The 16,907-nt window shown below is 40.5% G+C and overlaps 1 protein-coding gene across 3 annotated transcripts in view; it reads right to left on the reverse strand.

Moving 5' to 3' along the window:
* The window catches only part of BMPR1A (bone morphogenetic protein receptor type 1A), a 166,343-nt gene that overhangs the window by 43,099 nt on the left and 106,337 nt on the right, over positions 1-16,907 (reverse strand). For all 3 annotated transcript variants that reach the window (XM_017893277.1, XM_017893275.1, XM_017893276.1), the window contains one exon: positions 4,944-5,163. In XM_017893277.1, the coding sequence (XP_017748766.1) occupies positions 4,944-5,010 (67 nt within the window). In that variant the 5' untranslated portion in view covers positions 5,011-5,163. The remainder of the gene's footprint in view (positions 1-4,943; positions 5,164-16,907) is intronic.

The raw sequence follows: 16,907 nt of genomic DNA on the forward strand, positions 1-16,907 counted from the left end.
GAGTAGCTGGGACTACAGGCGCCCGCCACCTCGCCCGGCTAGTTTTTTGTATTTTTTGGTAGAGACGGGGTTTCACCAGGTTAGCCAGGATGGTCTCGATCTGCTGACCTCGTGATCCGCCCGTCTCGGCCTCCCAAAGTGCTGGGATTACAGGCTTGAGCCACCGCGCCCGGCCTACAAATGGGTTGTTACAGGTGCTTGTTGCTACTGGGTTGGTCAATGTAAAAATGTATGGCTAAGAAAGTAAGTTTTGCAACTTGCTCTTTTCACTTTAACTGTATTCATCCATTAAACAAAAATGTACTGAGTACACAGTGCTAGCCACTGTTTTAAGCCCTGGGTGACTAGAAGAGTAAACAAAACAAAGTCCCATATATATTAAAGCTTACAGTCTTGGACAGAGAAAGACAATAAAGACGAATAAATACTGACATTTGGTACTATTTTAATATTTATTCATAGATAAGTGCTATGATACCAAATAAAGCAGGTCATTTTCTAGCATGAGAAAGGAGCAGAGGGCCTCAGAGCGGAGGTCATTAAACCAAAGGGCAGGAGAACGGGCAAAACAGAGGCCAGTGGCTAGGTCAGAAATTCTCAGAACACAAACCTAGACAAGATATTTAACTGTTTAATGGAATGAAAACAAAGAGACCAAAGAAAATAGAATGTAGGACTACTAAAACTTTATGGGAATTGCACTGCCAAAGATATCCCAGGCTGACTCAGTCAGACTGTGAGTTTTCAATCCATAGGGCAATTTCCAGTAATCAGACCTCCATACTAACAGAAAGCAGGCTGCTAAAGCTGTGCAGTCTCCACAAAGATCATTATCCACTAATTCCATCTCGTATGTGACCATGAAGGCAGAAACACTAGCCAAGGAACACCAGAGAGAAGGCAAATCCTCCCAGAAAATAAAACTGGAGGCTGACAAACAGGCTAAGCATCATTAATCTACATGCTATGGAGCAGTGAATACTGAGGTTGTTTCCAATTTTTCTTCCTCTGAATGGGAGTTTTATATAGTACTTATCCCACTTCATTTTTGTCACTGGATACTGGGTATACTGTGCACTGATAACTGCTTTTAGCCATACACTGCTGGACCCTGAAGAGGCACCTGGACCTGAAGGAGAGGGCTTCGCACCAGCCACAAGTCCTGGATTAGTAGCTGCGTGTACTAAATGGATGCAGCTCTGGAGTATAGAACACTTTGAAAAGGAACTGAAAATTTCATAGCAACATGAGCATTTTAGCATATGTATGATGTCAGGTTGACAAATGTGGTACCCGGCAGCAGATACTCTTATTCTTCCCCTCCTTCCCTTGCTGGCAACAGGCATGTGCACATGTACACACACATTAAGGGTCTGTCCCTCCCCCATGTGATTCAGGGAAGCGCAGCCCTCTACTCTCAGCAGAGATAATTGTTGGTCTAATCCAACAATTTTAGTTCCATTCCCCTTGCCAGTGATTTAACATAAGAGCATACAATGAATTTTGGCCACTAAGATGAGAAGGAAGTCTGCTGGGGAGAGGATGAGTGATTGGGGAAAGATTTATCAATTAAAAAGAGATACAAATAGATGTCCCTCTTCTTTAACTGAGCATTGACAATTCAAGCTTACCTCATCTGCATGTGATGTCTGGTCTCTCAGCAGCCACACTGTGACACTGTGGCTAACCTGACATTTAGAGATGGCACAGTTGAAAAGACAAAGAAGGTGGGTCTTGATGAGCCACATAATCAACTACAGTCCCCTTATATCCAGACTTCTTGTGTGTTACTACATTCTCCTTATTGTTCAAGTCTTTTTAAAAAAATAAAAATCAGCCGGGCGAGGTGGCGGGCGCCTGTAGTCCCAGCTACTTGGGAGGCTGAGGTAGGAGAATGGCGTAAACCCGGGAGGCGGAGCTTGCAGTGAGCTGAGATCCAGCCACTGCACTCCAGCCTGGGAAACAGAGCGAGACTCCGCCTCAAAAAAAAAAAAATAAATAAAAAATAAAAAAAATTAAAAAAAAATAAAAATCACCTAACCCAAAATGTCATGTTTAAGCTCTTTTAAATTTTTTAAAATTATTTGTAGAGGAAAAATTCTAATTGATGGAAGAAGTTAAATCTCTCCCAGACCCTTTTGTTGCCCAATTGATACCTATTTTCCCCTTTCCCAGCTAACCAAACTCTGATTTTGTTTGGGGGAACAACACATCCAGCCTTAGGCAATGGATACAGATTAAGCCAATTGTGACAATACTGTTTCTCTGTTTTCCAGTAGCTCTTGCTGTGAGAATGATTAGGACTTACGATAAAATCTGTGATACTTTTGCTTTCCTGGTATCAGGTCTAGTTGAGGCCAACGCTGACCCTTTCCCCGTTTTACCTGCCTCAAATGCAGATAACAGTAGCCACTTGGGAACCACAAGGGAAATGTCAAGAAAATTACAGACATGTCAGCCTTGACACTACTCAATAATTGAATGAACAGCAAACATCTACCACCTATGTTAAAAATAAATCTCTATTGAAGTCATTATTAATTACTTAAAACTAAAATCCATTTCTGAAATTTGTGACAAAATTCAAAAAAGGGACTAAATATCTACCCAATATTAATATATCTTGCTGTAAAATTTGTGACCAAGTCTTAAAAAAAAAAAGAACTAAGTATCTATCAGCTGTTAATATCAGATGACTCATTTTTCTATTCAAACTTTATCTCAATGTAAAGCACTTAAATTTATACCCTAACAGTTGATGGTCAAAACATTCTTGTTTATATCTAGGATAAGCATTATTATTTCTATTTTACATCAAGGAAACCAAGGTACAGATAAGTTTATTTTCCTGAGACACAATTCAAAACAAGATAAAGCTAGAGCTAAAGTCAAAAGTTATTTCCATTAATACCCTTCTACAATCCTTCCTAATGATCTCTAAGAAATAACTTTTCTACGTTGGTTTTAGCTTTAAGAGCAAACATTTTTATGTTATTTGAAGCAACTATCAAAATAATTTTTTTGAAAGGAAATGTAACAAATTTCACTCTTTATCAGAGAAATGTAATTCTTAATAAGATCTTTTGCTTTTACATAGTAACTAATTACCAACTTATTCCATCTAATAAAAGTTTATTATAGAACAACGTGAATTGGGGCAAGGACTGAGAATTTTGTATCATATTGCCTATGTGTGATCTAAACAGAATTTTTAAAAACTTATGCCAAAATGGAGATTACCTGGGAGTGAGGTAGCAAATATAATATTACTATGAATTTAACTCATCTTTAAAACTATAGCAGCTTTGGTTGATGCTGATCAACAAGGCATGTAACGGATATTGAAGTAAAGGTATTGTACTAAATTGGTGTTTCACAAGTAAAAGTGGCTTTTGCTGAAGGCTCTGTATTCCAAGCATGTTAATACTAAGGATATTATTATAATACTAAGGCAAAATAAAAAGAAGCTATAGATTTCATTCTATGTGCTTTAAGATCAAAATACCAGCTGGGTGCAGTGGCTCATACCTGTAATCCCAGCACTTTGGGAGGCCAAGGAGGGTGGATCACGAGGTCAGGAGATTGAGACCATCCTGGCTAACATGGTGAAACCCTGTCTCTACTAAAATACAAAACTTAGATGGGCATGGTGGTGGGCACCTGTAATCCCAGCTACTTGGGAGGCTGAGGCAGGAGAATGGCGTGAACCCGGGAGGCGGAGCTTGCAGTGAGCTGAGATGGCGCCACTGTACTCCAGCCTGGGCAAGAAAGACTCCGTCTCAAAAAAAAGAAAAAAGAAAAAAGAAAATATCAAAAGCTTTATGATGTTAATCATGTTTCTTTTTAACAGCAGATATTAATCCAGATCATTGCGAATAAAACGTTAGGAAAAAGCAACCTGTGAAGTAAAAAACTTGAGTATGAAGACATCCAGTAAGTTTTATCTAAAATCCTCTTGCAAAACAGTACTGTCTTTTCAGCTTAAAATATAATCCTACTTAAACCATACAGGAAAAAGCTTATGTGCAAACACAGGCCATCTGGTCCTAAGAGTCATCACAATAACTTCCTGTTTGGGAGTTCTGAGTTGTGAACACATAGTAGCAAAATTACATTATTGGTCATAAACAAACTGTCAGTGCTCTATGAAGAAATTTTAGTATTCAGCATAGACAAGTGCCAGTTATCTTTCTAAAGTCTTTTGACAACAATAAAATGAAATTTTTCTGGGGGGTGGGGTGGGGACAGAGTCTTGCTCTGTCGCCCAGGCTAGAGTGCAGTGGTACGATCTCGGCTTACTGCAGCCTCCGCCTCCCAGGATTCAAGTGATTCTCCTGCTTCAGCCTCCCTAGTAGCTGGGATTACAGGCACCTGTCATCACACCTAGCTAGTTTTTGTATTTTTTGGTAAAGACGAGGGTTTGCTATGTTGCCCAGGCTGGTCTTGAACTCCTGACCTCATGATCCGCCCACCTCGGCCTCCCAAAGTGCTGGGATTACAGGTGTGGGCCACCGTGCCTAGCCAATAAAATGCTTTTTAAATTATTATTTACACTTGTTCCTTATTGTATTTTAAAGGAAAGAGGAATTTTGAAGCTCAGTCTAGAATATCTATTACCCTGTCTTTCAGCCACTAACTGAGGTGGCTTTACATACTTTATCTCATTTAATCCTCACAAGACCTAATGCTGTGTATCATCACGCCTATGTTGTGAAGGAGAAGATAGACTCAGAAAGAATGAGATTTCAAAAACACTTGACAATGTTTCCATCACAGCCAAGTTAAAAAATTATTTGGCATGTGTTTCATCTTTGTTTCTTTCCTAAAAGCTGTGCTAGTAGGCTGGGCCTAACTATTCAAACAGGGATGAGTAGAAAGAACAGAAGCAAGAAATAGTGCTTTTTATATACAGAAATACATTACTAAAACGAACACTGATTTACCTTGAACATGAGAAATGATGAACAGATAGGCTCCCAATAATCTGATGTAAATATACAGCTGAGTCATTGTTCAACTGTAATGTTTCCTGTGTACTGTCACCTTTAATAACTGGTCTTGCTACTTCACCAATTTAGAATGACTATCATTCAGTGAGATTTTCTTGTAAAAGATCGCAAGCACTTGACAATGACTTCAATTCCCACTGCTTTCTTATGACTCCTGAAAGACAAAAACATTTAAAATGTAAGGAATACAACTGAATTCTGGAAAATTTTCAAAAATAAAAGGGAAACAAATGCCCAAACACACCTTTAAACAACGAAATACATTTTAAAAGATTAAAGCTATCTTTGCTTTTTTTTGGGGGGGGGGGGGGCACTATAATTTCAAACTTCAAATAATTTAGTAAAAGGCTGCAACCTCTCCCGATCTCAGATAAGCCATATGTACAAGGGAAGTATATTAAACAATCTCAATAGTCTTTTCTGGCTATTCTAAAGTAATTATTTTATTAATAGCATGAAAATTCCCAAATAAGACTTAAACAGGAAAAGTCAAACTTAAAACATAAGGGTAACCATCAACATTCTTGCAAATGCTAGTAGATATAATGAAAATACCCTGTCTTTCTAATAAATAATTTATTCTATAGATAGAAAAAGAAGCTGACCTAGAAAATTACACATATGTATTCATTTTATTTTATTTGAGATGGAGTTTTGCTCTTGTCACCCAGGCTGGAGTGCAATGGCACCATCTTGACTCACTGCAACCTCCACCTCCCAGGTTCAAGTGATTCTCCTGCCTCAGTCTCCTGAGTAGCTGGGATTACAGGTGTGCACCACCACACTCGGCTAATTTTTGTATTTTCAGTAGAGACAGGATTTCACTATGTTGGCCAGGCTAGTCTCAAACTCCAGACCTCAGGTGATCCACCCACCTCAGCCTCCCAAAATGCTGGGATTATAGGTGTCAGCCACCGTGCCAGGCGAAAATTATACATATTTAAAGAGTATGCTTCATCATTAAAGGAAAAAAAAAGGGAGCCAGGTGCGGTGGCTCACACCTGTAATCCCAGCACTTTGGGAGGTCAAGGTGGGCGCTTGCTTGAAGTCAGGAGTTCAAGACCAGCCTAGCCAGCATGGTGAAACCCCATCTCTACTAAAAACACAAAAAATCAGCCAGGCATGGTGACGGGCACCTGTAATCCCAGCTACTCAGGAGGCTGCGGCAGGAGAAGCGCTTGAACCCGGGAGGCGGAGGTTGCAGTGAGCTGAGATTGCAGATTGTGCCACTGTACTCCAGCCCGGGCGACAGAGAGAGACTCCATCTCAAAAAAAAAAAAAGGCCAGGCGCAGTGGCTCACGCCTGTAATCCCAATAACCAACACTTTGGGAGGCTGAGGCGGGCAGATCATGAGGTCAGGAGAGCAAGACCATCCTGGCTAACATAGTGAAAAAGTCTCTATTAAAAATACAAAAAAATTAGCCAGGCGCGGTGGCGGGCGCCTGTAGTCTCAGCTACTCAAGAGGCTGAGGCAGGAGAATGGTGTGAACCCAGGAGGCAGAGCTTGCAGTGAGCCAAGATCGTGCCATTGCACTCCAGCCTGGGCAACAGAGCGAGACTCCACCAAAGGGGAGGGAAGGGAAAAGGGAAGGGAAAAGGGAAGGGAAAAGGGAAGGGAAGGGAAGGGAAGGGAAAAGAAAAAAAAGGAAAAAAGCGGTATCTTAAAAAAATTATTTCCTAAAATATTGCAAATTTGACTTTATTAAGATAAAATTGAACTTCTAATATGGATGACACGAAGCATAACCCCTCCAATTAAGGTTTGGTGATTATTAATATAGACAGTGAACTTTTAAAGGCCTCAAAGTAACATTGTTAAATAAATAACGGGGGGAAAGGCTAGTTAGTATCAAGATAAATATCATTCTACTTTACCCCCATCCCATTGTTTCAGGTGGTTTGATTTTATTGACTTTCAGCTTGAACCATTCCTGAATGACAAAGATTTTGCTTATCTATGACACAATGACCCTGGTGTGATTTCTACATTAATAACCCGACCTTTCTATTTTATAATATCTGCGCAAGAATTTTCACTCTAATTAGCTCTCCAAAGTTATTTACAGTACTGAGGCAAAGAACGTTTACAGTAAGGTATCATTAATACGTGTATTTTATATGTGGCTTAGTTCTAAAAATCCCTGCAATCTCTTATCTCTCTAATATGAAATTGTTTTCCATCACATAATGCTGAGAGAAAAAGATGTAAAGTCTAAAGTAACTATAGAATAATGTTTGTCACATGATTTAACAGCATTTCTTTGAAAACTTCTTGAAATAATTCAACTGTCATTCTAAGGATACATGTTCCAGGTTTCAAATTCAAGAGAAGTTTCCAGTGTATTTCCAATCCTAATCTCTCTTCCTCATTTCAATTTTCCCATTAAATATTTCTACTAGAATCACACTCCACCTGTCTAAATCAAACCCACACCTTTCTTGCTTGCTCCTCCTCCTCCACTGGCTACCACTCTCCAGTGACCGTGCCAGAAACCCTGGCTTTGGTCCTGCCTCCCTTGCTAGGTCTCTACCCCTCTCCAAATTTTCACTTATTAATTTACTCACTTATTCACCAACAACATTTTTTTTTTTAATTTAATAGGGGTGGGGGCAGGGGGTCTCAATATGTTGCCCAGGCTGGTCTCAAACTCCTGGCCTCAAGCAATCCTGTGGCCTTGGCCTCCTCCCAGAGTGCTGAGATTACAGGTGTGAACCACTGCAACCGGCCTGCATCTAGAGTACATATTACCGACCCAGTGTTAGGTACCAGAAATACGAATATGAGTATGGTTGCTCCTGCTGCAAGGAGCTCAGTCTTGGGCAGGAGACTGACCACTATGCCATGTTACATCTTTCATTGTCACTGTTTCATCAGTTTATTTAAAGCTAATATGTGGCCTTGTCTCATTAGAGCTACAACCAAGGCATCCTGCAGAGCTGGCTGGCTTCAAGACTCTAAGTGCTTTCCCTTTCAGAGGAAAGGGCTGTGTGTGATTCCTTCCACAAAAACATCCATGACCCTGCTACCCTGGCACAAGCTCAAATTCTGGATCTGCCTTTAACTTAACCTCTCTGAATAAGTTTCCTCATCTTTAAAACTGGAATGAGGCCAACTGTGGTGGCGACCGCCTGTAATCTCAGCTGTAATCCTGGGCTCAAACAGGATCACTTGAGCCCAGAAATTCCAGGCTAGAATGCACTGTGATCACAACAGTTAAGAGCCACTGCACTCCAGCCTCAGCAATACAGCAAGACCCCATCTTAACAAACAAACAAATCTGGAGTGATATTTATTAACTGACAGTTATTTTGAGAACCAAATGAGATAACAGCAAGCACATATTTAAAACAAGTTTTAAAATAAATTAAATAAATGTAAATATTTTTAAAATTAAGGAACTCACATAAAATAATAGCTAACACATATTAACCTCTATGTGCCAGTACTGTCATAAATGTTTTGCATATATTAAGTTATCAAACCATCAACCAACTTATTTAAAGGTTAAATTATTATTTTAATTTTACAGATGAAGAAACAGGCAGGTCGACTTTAAGGAACTTATCAAAGCTCACACAACAGGTAAGTAGAGTCATAATTAATATCAAGGAGGTCTGATTCCAGATTCTACATGTTAACAACTATCCTATACTTCCCTGCCTGATTTTATATACATTATATAATGTAAATACACATTTTAAACTATTAAGGAGAGCCGGGTACACAGTAGGTGCTAAATAGAAGTTCCCTCCTCTCATCCATGTTTGGAAATGCTGCAGTAATCAAAGAGGACAACCATCTTACTTTATTCCACCTGGCCAGGCCTCCTAAGCACTTGAGAGAAGAATGACAGGAATGCAAAGGACATAGCAACCACTCCACTTGAGATACAACCAAAAGAACTCAGGGATTTTGCTCACAGAGGACATAAGGAATAAAGTTTGAGTGCACCTTTGTCAAAGACATGACCAACGTGATAGAAAGAGAGACTGGACTAAATTTTTTTTTTTTTTTTTTTGAGGCAGGGTCTCACTCTGTTGCCAAGTGCTGAAGTGCAGAGGTACAATCTCAGCTCACTGCCTCCTGGGCTCCAGGCAATCCTCCCACCTCAGCCTCCTGAGTAGCTGGGACCACAAGCACGTCTCACCAAGCCTGGCTAATTTTGTGTTTTCTGTAGAGATGGGGTTTTGCCATGTTGCCCAGGCTGGTCTTGAACTCCTGGACTCAAGCAATCCACCCGCCTAAACCTCCCAAAGTGCTGATTACAGGCGTGAGCCACTAAGCCTGGCCCTAGACTAAATAATCTATGTTATCCCTTCCAACGTTGGAGTCCTGTGGAAACAGTGTTCTTACCATTGAATTATTAATGTATTCACTAAATGTTTATTAAGTGTCTGTACTATGCATGATTCTGTATTAGATACCAAGAATACACTGTTTAGAGCCGAACAGTCCCAGCCTTCATGGAGTTCAGAGTCATTAAACAAAACAATTAAGATACTCAAGACACCAAACAAGAAAACACAAATGATACACAATCATAACTCGTGGTAAGTGCAAAGGAAGAAAAGTGCCAGGTCCTGAAGGAATAGGGGCAGTGACCCCCCTCTAATCCAGATGGAGGGGAAAGGGAAGCAATGCTGAGAAGTGACCTTTCAGTTGAGATCTGAAAAATAAAGAGTCAGCCAGGCAAAGAAAGAGGGGAAATTCTAAGCACAGGGAACACCCTGGGAGAGAAAAGCAACAAGAAAACAATGCCTGAAATGTTGAGAATAAGAGATAGTGTGGTGGGAGATGAGGGTGAAGAGGCAGAGAAGACAAAGACCAGATCAGGCAAGGGCATATGAAGGACTTGGGATTTAAGCCTAAGTGGGCATCATCTGACTTCTACGTCATGGACTGGAGGGGATAACGGCAAAAGCAAACAGATCAGTAAGCAGAATATTGTGGAAATTTAGGAGAATGACAATGGTGGTTAAGATTAGGGCAGAATCCGTGTGCAGATGGGTGAATTAAAAAAAAAAAGGATAGGGTGGCAGCGGTCTAGTGGACGGACTCATGCTATACTTCAAAAATAATTTTTGGCTGGCAATGTGGCTCACACCTGTAATCTCAGCACTTTGGAAGACTGAGGCGGGAGAATCACTTGAGGTCTGGAGTTCAACACCAGCCTGGGAAACACAACAAGACCTCATCTGTACAAAAAAACTTAAAAAAAAATTAGCTGGGCATGGTAGTGCATACCTGTAGTCCCAGACACTAGGGAGGCTGAGGTGGGAGGATCTCTTCAACCCAGGGGTTCAAGGCTGCAGTGAGCTTTGATTATGCCACTGCACTCCAGCCTGGGCAACAGAACGAGGCTTGTCTCAAAAAAAAACTCAGTGGTACTTAGCAATGGATTAAATGTAGAGTAAGGGAAAGTGTGGCGTCAAAGAAGATTCCCACATCTGTGGCATGAACAGTTACTGAAATGGGAATAAGTGATTTTGACAGGAGTGAAGAGATCAAAGGTTCAAATTTAGAGATCTGAGATTACCCAAAGGGAACGTCTAATGGGCATTTGGTTCTGAAACTTACAAGACACATTTGGGGCTGAACATACAAATTGGTTATGCCAAAAGCATGGTGATATTCAGCTACGACTCTGGGTAAGATGGCCATCCAAGAGAGTGACAAGAGGGGAGGGCCCCAGAACACCATTCGTCTAAAAACTGTATTAATAAAGGCATTAACACCACATACATTGATGTGGTATTCACTCATAAAATAATAAAATATAAATAATTTTTAAAAATCAGCTCCAGTATTTATTTGCTGTGTGATTTTGGGGAATTACTGAAGCTATCTAGGTCTCCGTTTCCTGCGCCACAAAACAGAGATATTACTAACTCTTTTGAGTTAGTAATATTACATCTCAGTAAACATTTCAACAAATAGATGTAATTATTAATAACTGAGCACTTCTCCTTTGTCTCATATTAACTGTTTCTATAATCACATAGCAAAATATTAACCTTATTTTTCAACAATTTTTTTTTTTTTTTGAGACAGAGTTTCGCTTTTGTTGCCCAGGCTGGAATGCAATGGTGTGATCTCGGCTCACCGCAACTTCCACCTCCTGGGTTCAAGCGATTCTCCTGCCTCTACATCCCGAGTAGCTGGGATTACAGGCATGCGCCATCACGCCCGGCTAATTTTTGTATTATTAGTAGAAACGAAGTTTCTCCATGTTGGTCAGGCTGGTCTCAAACTCCCACCCTCAGGTGATCCTCCCGCCTCTGCCTCCCAAAGTGCTGGGATTATAGGCATGAGCCACCGTGCCCAGCCTTTTTTTTTTTTTTTTTTGAGACAAAGTCTTGCTCTGTTGCCCAGGCTGGACTGCAGTGGTGCAACCTCTGCTCACTGCAACCTTCACCTCATGGGTTCAAACGATTCTCCTGCTTCAGCCTCGGAGTAGCTGGGACTACAGGTACACACCACCATGCCCAACTAATTTTTCTATTTTCAGTAGAGACAGGGTTTCACCATGTTGGCCAGGTTGGTCTTGAACTCCTGACCTCAGGCGATCCATCCACCTCAGCCTCCCAAAGTGCTGGGATTACAGGCGTGAGCCACCGTGCCCGGCTGCAATCATTCTTAAAATTACGTAACGTCTAACGATAAAATATATTTTTTAATTCCTAAATGATTCATCGGAATTTTTACATTAAATTAAAAATATCTTGCAACGTGAAGAAAATGAGGAGATGCACATATTTGACATGCAGCATAATCAAAAATTTTAAATCATGCTGCCATTTAAAAGCTATTGAATAGTCAGACAAAATAGGCATCTAAATAAATTTACTTCCCCTTGCTATATACACAGACTGGTACCGTTTCTTTACAGGAAAGTAACATTAAGGCAGAATTACTCAAATATAAATAATTTCTTTTTTAAGTAAAAGATTTTAAGGCTTCTCAAACACAAGACAACTGAACCAACAGTGCAATTGGAACTTAAAAAAAAAAAAAAAAAAAAAACAGGAAAAGGCTGAAGTCAGCTGAAAAAACATATTCTTTCCTCTTCCCGTTAAGCCCCCCACCCTTGATTTTCACTTTCTAGTAGAGAAGTTTGGGAATTTCCAACAAGCTGGCCAGCAGCCAATTCCATAAAATAGCAAGGAGAAAACTCCCCTTTCCAGGGGTCCCTCCCCCCAGGCAGCTCCAGGCGCCGGGTCTGACAAGCTTTCTGAGAAGTAATAGACTCACTGCAGACTTCCTGGCTCCAAGGCCATTGTTCGCATGGCTGCTCTGCTCCTGATCCAGGGCCTGGATTAGCATAAGAATACCATCTTTTCCCTTAACAAGCAACTCATCCATTCCTTCCCGATCTCTACACTCCTCCCCATCAATCCTTAGAAGAATACACACTTGTACAACCGAAGCAACATCACTCGCAGTTATTTACATCAGTGTAGAAAACAATATCCCCCAAATCTAAACATAAACCCTGAAGAAAATAACTTGCTTAAAGAGTTGTCTGAGTGCATCTGAGGTAATACACAGAAATCTTACTGAAATGCCTGCCTTGGCGTCCACGCTGTCAGATCTTGCTATGGGTAAGATATTCATAACAGGGTCTTTTAGAAAGTTTTACAATAATGCCTGTGGGCCAGGAGCAAAGAGAGCCAACCACGCAACTAAGTGATGACCTAAAACAGGGATGGGGAAGTTCCACTGTGTAACACTTCCACCATCATGTCTCCATCACTCTGAAGTTACCAATTTCATTGCCACCCGAAATTACTTTCCAACTCTACCTTTCCCCCATGCTCAATTATTAATTAATAATCAAAACAAGCCCACATTTAACCTTTGTATTTCTGTTCAACTGTCCCTGCCCCACTCAAATCCTCCACTTTCCTTCTGTGCCAAGATAGTTTCCCCAACACAAGTATAAACTCTTCTAGGACCAGAGAATCAAGACAATCTAGTATAGCATTATATATAGTTGATGTTAGTTGATGCATTTGTGTGTTTTATATCCTTCACCAGGACCTCAATATTAGATGCAAAAGAAATGTTTCCAGGTTTCTGAAACATTCTTCAAATAGATAATCTGTTTTCAAAACATCATTCAACCTTGCACTACAAAAAAACATCATTCAACCTTGTACTACAAATTCCCTAATCTAGTTTCTCCAAAGTTTTTTGTTTGTATAACTGTATTAAACAACAACAAAAATCTCACAATTACAACTAGGTTGTACTATACAGCAATCTTTGGCATATCTGTACTTTGAAGAGATTCGTAATGTTTGTCAGCTGTTTATTTAAGAGGCCTAGGTGTGTTACTCTTCTGTTTCTCCTCTAGAACACGCACACATGACCAAAAACAGGTGAAGTCAATCAGTTATTGCAGAACTGTCTGGAAGGGGAGAAGGTTTGGTCACCCCACAGGCATACTATGGGTACAAGTTGAGTACTCCTTATCAGAAATGCTTGAGACCAGAAGCGTTTTGGATTTTGGATTTTTTTAATTTGTAACATTTGCACTATCTATACTTATTGGTTCAGCAACTCGAATCCAAAACTGTGAACCCCAGAACACCCCAATGAGCATTTCCTTTGAGCGTCATGTCGACACTCAAAAAGCTTCAGGTTTTATATAGCATTTCAGATTTCAGATTTTTGGATTAGGGATGCTCAACCTGTACTGGTAAATTGAATAGGGAGAAAAGAGTTTAATGTGGTGGTAAAGAGTTCGGAGTCTAGCATAAAACAGATGATCTAGGTCTTTTGTGCAGATTAAATCAGAGAAACTGAGGTATGTGATGGTATTTAATGGTACCTGCTTAGCATCCTATCATCACTGTCATTTTTATAACTTACAAATTAGTTTTACGTGCATTATCCCATCTCTGTTATCCTTACAGTAAGTAAAATCATTCCTACTTACAGAGAAAAGATAGGTTGAGGGAGATAAGTAACTTGCTGAATTCCACATAGCTAGTATATACGACAAACTAACACCCAGGTTTTCTAATCCAAAGTGCAGCGTTTTGACAGGTATACCATGAGCACATATGTTAAATGGGAAAGTGGAAGTTATTTTTTATTGAACCCTGTAAGATCTTTTTTCATCTTCGTAACTCTGCAAAAAAAAAAAAAAAAAAAAAAAAGTGAAGCACAAAGTTAAGAAACTTGCCCAAGTTGGCTAGGCATGGTGGCTCATGAGGTCAGGCGCTGTCTCTACTAAAAATACAAAGAATTAGCCAGGCGTGGTGGCGGGCGCCTGTAAACCCAGCTACTCGGGAGGCTGAGGCAGGAGAATCGCTTGAACCCGAGAGGTAGAAATTGCGGTGAGTCGAGATCCCACCACTGCACTCTAGCTCAGGTGACAGTGCGAGACTCTATCTCAAAAAAAAAAAAGAAAGAAAGAAAAAGAAAGAAACTTGCCCAAATTAACACAACCAGTAAGTGGCAGGTTTGCTGCTGACAAAGCCCAAATTCCACTTGTTACTACATGTTAAGGCGCTGGCAGGAAAGTAATGAGATTAAAAAACAGAAAGTACTGTGTCCCTTTTTACACTACTGCTTTTCAGCCAAAAAAAAAAAAAGGCCCCTCTTCTATCTATAGACTCTGCTTTCTGACGCTGGAGCTGGGATGCTGCTGACAGTATGTCCTTCACCAGCTGGCTCCTGGAGAGGCTCTACCAACTGGGGAACTAGAGAAAGCTGGAAGAGGGGAGAAGGGACTTTCTTTTCCCCGATTTGGTTCGCTGTTCCCTGTCAATTGCCTGAATGCCACTGGCATTCAACTGGCAACAGCAATCTACACTCTCTGCTTCCTTCCACACTCCCAGAATCAACCCCATGGAATCCTTTTAGGCCCAGTGGTGCCTACTCCTCAGGGTCTCAGTCCCAGCTCCTCAAAAATCCCGCTTTGCACTCCCGTCAGGCATCAGCAGTGGCTGGGTTACCACCCCCTCCTAAGAGGATCTAAAAATTGCAGGTGACTTTTTGATTGGAATAATGTCTAGGATACGACAGGACATACGGTTTGACCAGGGACCAGGATAGAAAACACAATGTGCAGGGACAATCCTTCAAAATAAAGAACTGTCCTAACCAAATGCTAACAGTACTCTCCTTGTTGAGAAACACTGGTTCTTTTTTTGTGGGGGCAGGAAAAGGTAATTTATTTTTCTTTGTCAACTGCTTGGTCAATTTGTAGAGAAACACTAATTCTGGCCTAGTATATATAACTATCATACTTATTATCTAATAATATAACCATTATTATCTAATGGTTCCTTTGTAGTTACAGTTGGTCAAGTGGCAACAATATTAAATCTCTAAGAAGAAAAATTATCTTGATCAAACTAATGTCCGAATACAACTTTTTTTCCCTTCCCACCTGACTGCTTTAAAGAGGAATTGTTTTTGCTGTGTAACCATGGTGCTTGTACAATACAAAAGCAATATGAAAAAAATCAATCATTTATTTCCACTTATGTATCTATTTAAATTTTTTTTTTTTTTAATTCAGGATGCAAAGATTTCCCCTAAGATCTCAGGAGTAGAGGCTCCTACACTAGGCATATTCTATCTTCCATGCCACAAAAAGTTCAGGGGTGAGCTGGTCTAACAGTCTCAGGACTTTCACAGGCCCTGCAGTGACAAAGTCACTCTTCTCAGACTCAATATGAATAAGGCAGTCCCAGAAACTGCTGGCAGTTATGTTGGGCCCAGAAGGAGAACCAGAAGGCAGAGCCAGGAGACTGAAAGAGGCCAGATCCCGGGAGACATCGATGAGCTGCTCAAGCAATCTTGTCTGAAGCCTGAATTACTTTGGGACTCTTCAGTTAAGAGCCAATAAATTCCATTTTAAGGTCAGAGACAGTTAATTTTTCTGTTACAACCAAAAATATTCCAGCTAATATAGCTAATATGAGGATTAAAGAGAAAGGCACACGAGTATTCTGGGTCAGATTAGCATAAAATTAGCAATTCTGAATAAAGGCAAATAAATGTCTTATCAGAAAAAAAACTTGCTAACATCTTAAAAGGAGACACAGGCGGCTATAAGGGCTATTTTTAAGACAACTCGGGCCTGCACAGTGGCTCTCGCCTGTAATCCCAGCACTTTGGGAAGCTGAGGCAGGCAGATCACTTGAGGCAGGGAGTTCGAGACCAGCCTGGCCAACATGGTGAAACCCCATCTCCACTAAAAATACAGAAATTAGCTGGGCATGGTGGTGAGTGCCTGTAATCCCAGCTACCTGAGGCCAAGGCAGGAGAATTGCTTGAACCTGGGAGGTGGAGGGTGCAGTAAGCTGAGATTGTGCCACTGCATTCCAGCCTGGGCGACAAAGCGAGACTGTCTCAAAGGGGGAAAAAAAAAAAGTCAGCTCAAATAGTATAAAAATTGACTTAACAATGCTATCAGCAACTATACAATTTGTCACTTATCTTTCCTTGCCTCTTCCCTCCCAAATTTGCTAGATCCTAAGTCTTTCCCACCTCCGTTAACAGCCTCTTTACTTGGTGTAAAATCTTAAAAGTCCCAGGTCTAAAATCTTTTTTTATTTTTAGAATATCACTACATATATGTAACCAGGCCTAAAATCTCAAGTCATTCTTGACAACTTCCTCTTTCCTTCTCGCATTCCATTTCCTATCTGTCATCAAATCCACTGGTTCTACCTGCAGAATCTATCCAGAACCCATCCCCACGCCTAGCACTCCTCTCCTTTCTGGCTGTTTCTTTCTCTTTAGCATTTGTCATGCTATATAATTTGATATAATTTACTCTGTATTTTATTGCCTGCCACCTGCTCCAGAATATATGCTCCATGAGGCCAGGAGGGTTAGTCTGTTTCACTCACTTTATATTTTTAGCACCCAGAAC

This window comes from Rhinopithecus bieti, unplaced genomic scaffold (genome assembly GCF_001698545.2).
Source record: "Rhinopithecus bieti isolate Rb0 unplaced genomic scaffold, ASM169854v2 scaffold_23869, whole genome shotgun sequence".
Classification (NCBI taxonomy): domain Eukaryota; kingdom Metazoa; phylum Chordata; class Mammalia; order Primates; family Cercopithecidae; genus Rhinopithecus; species Rhinopithecus bieti.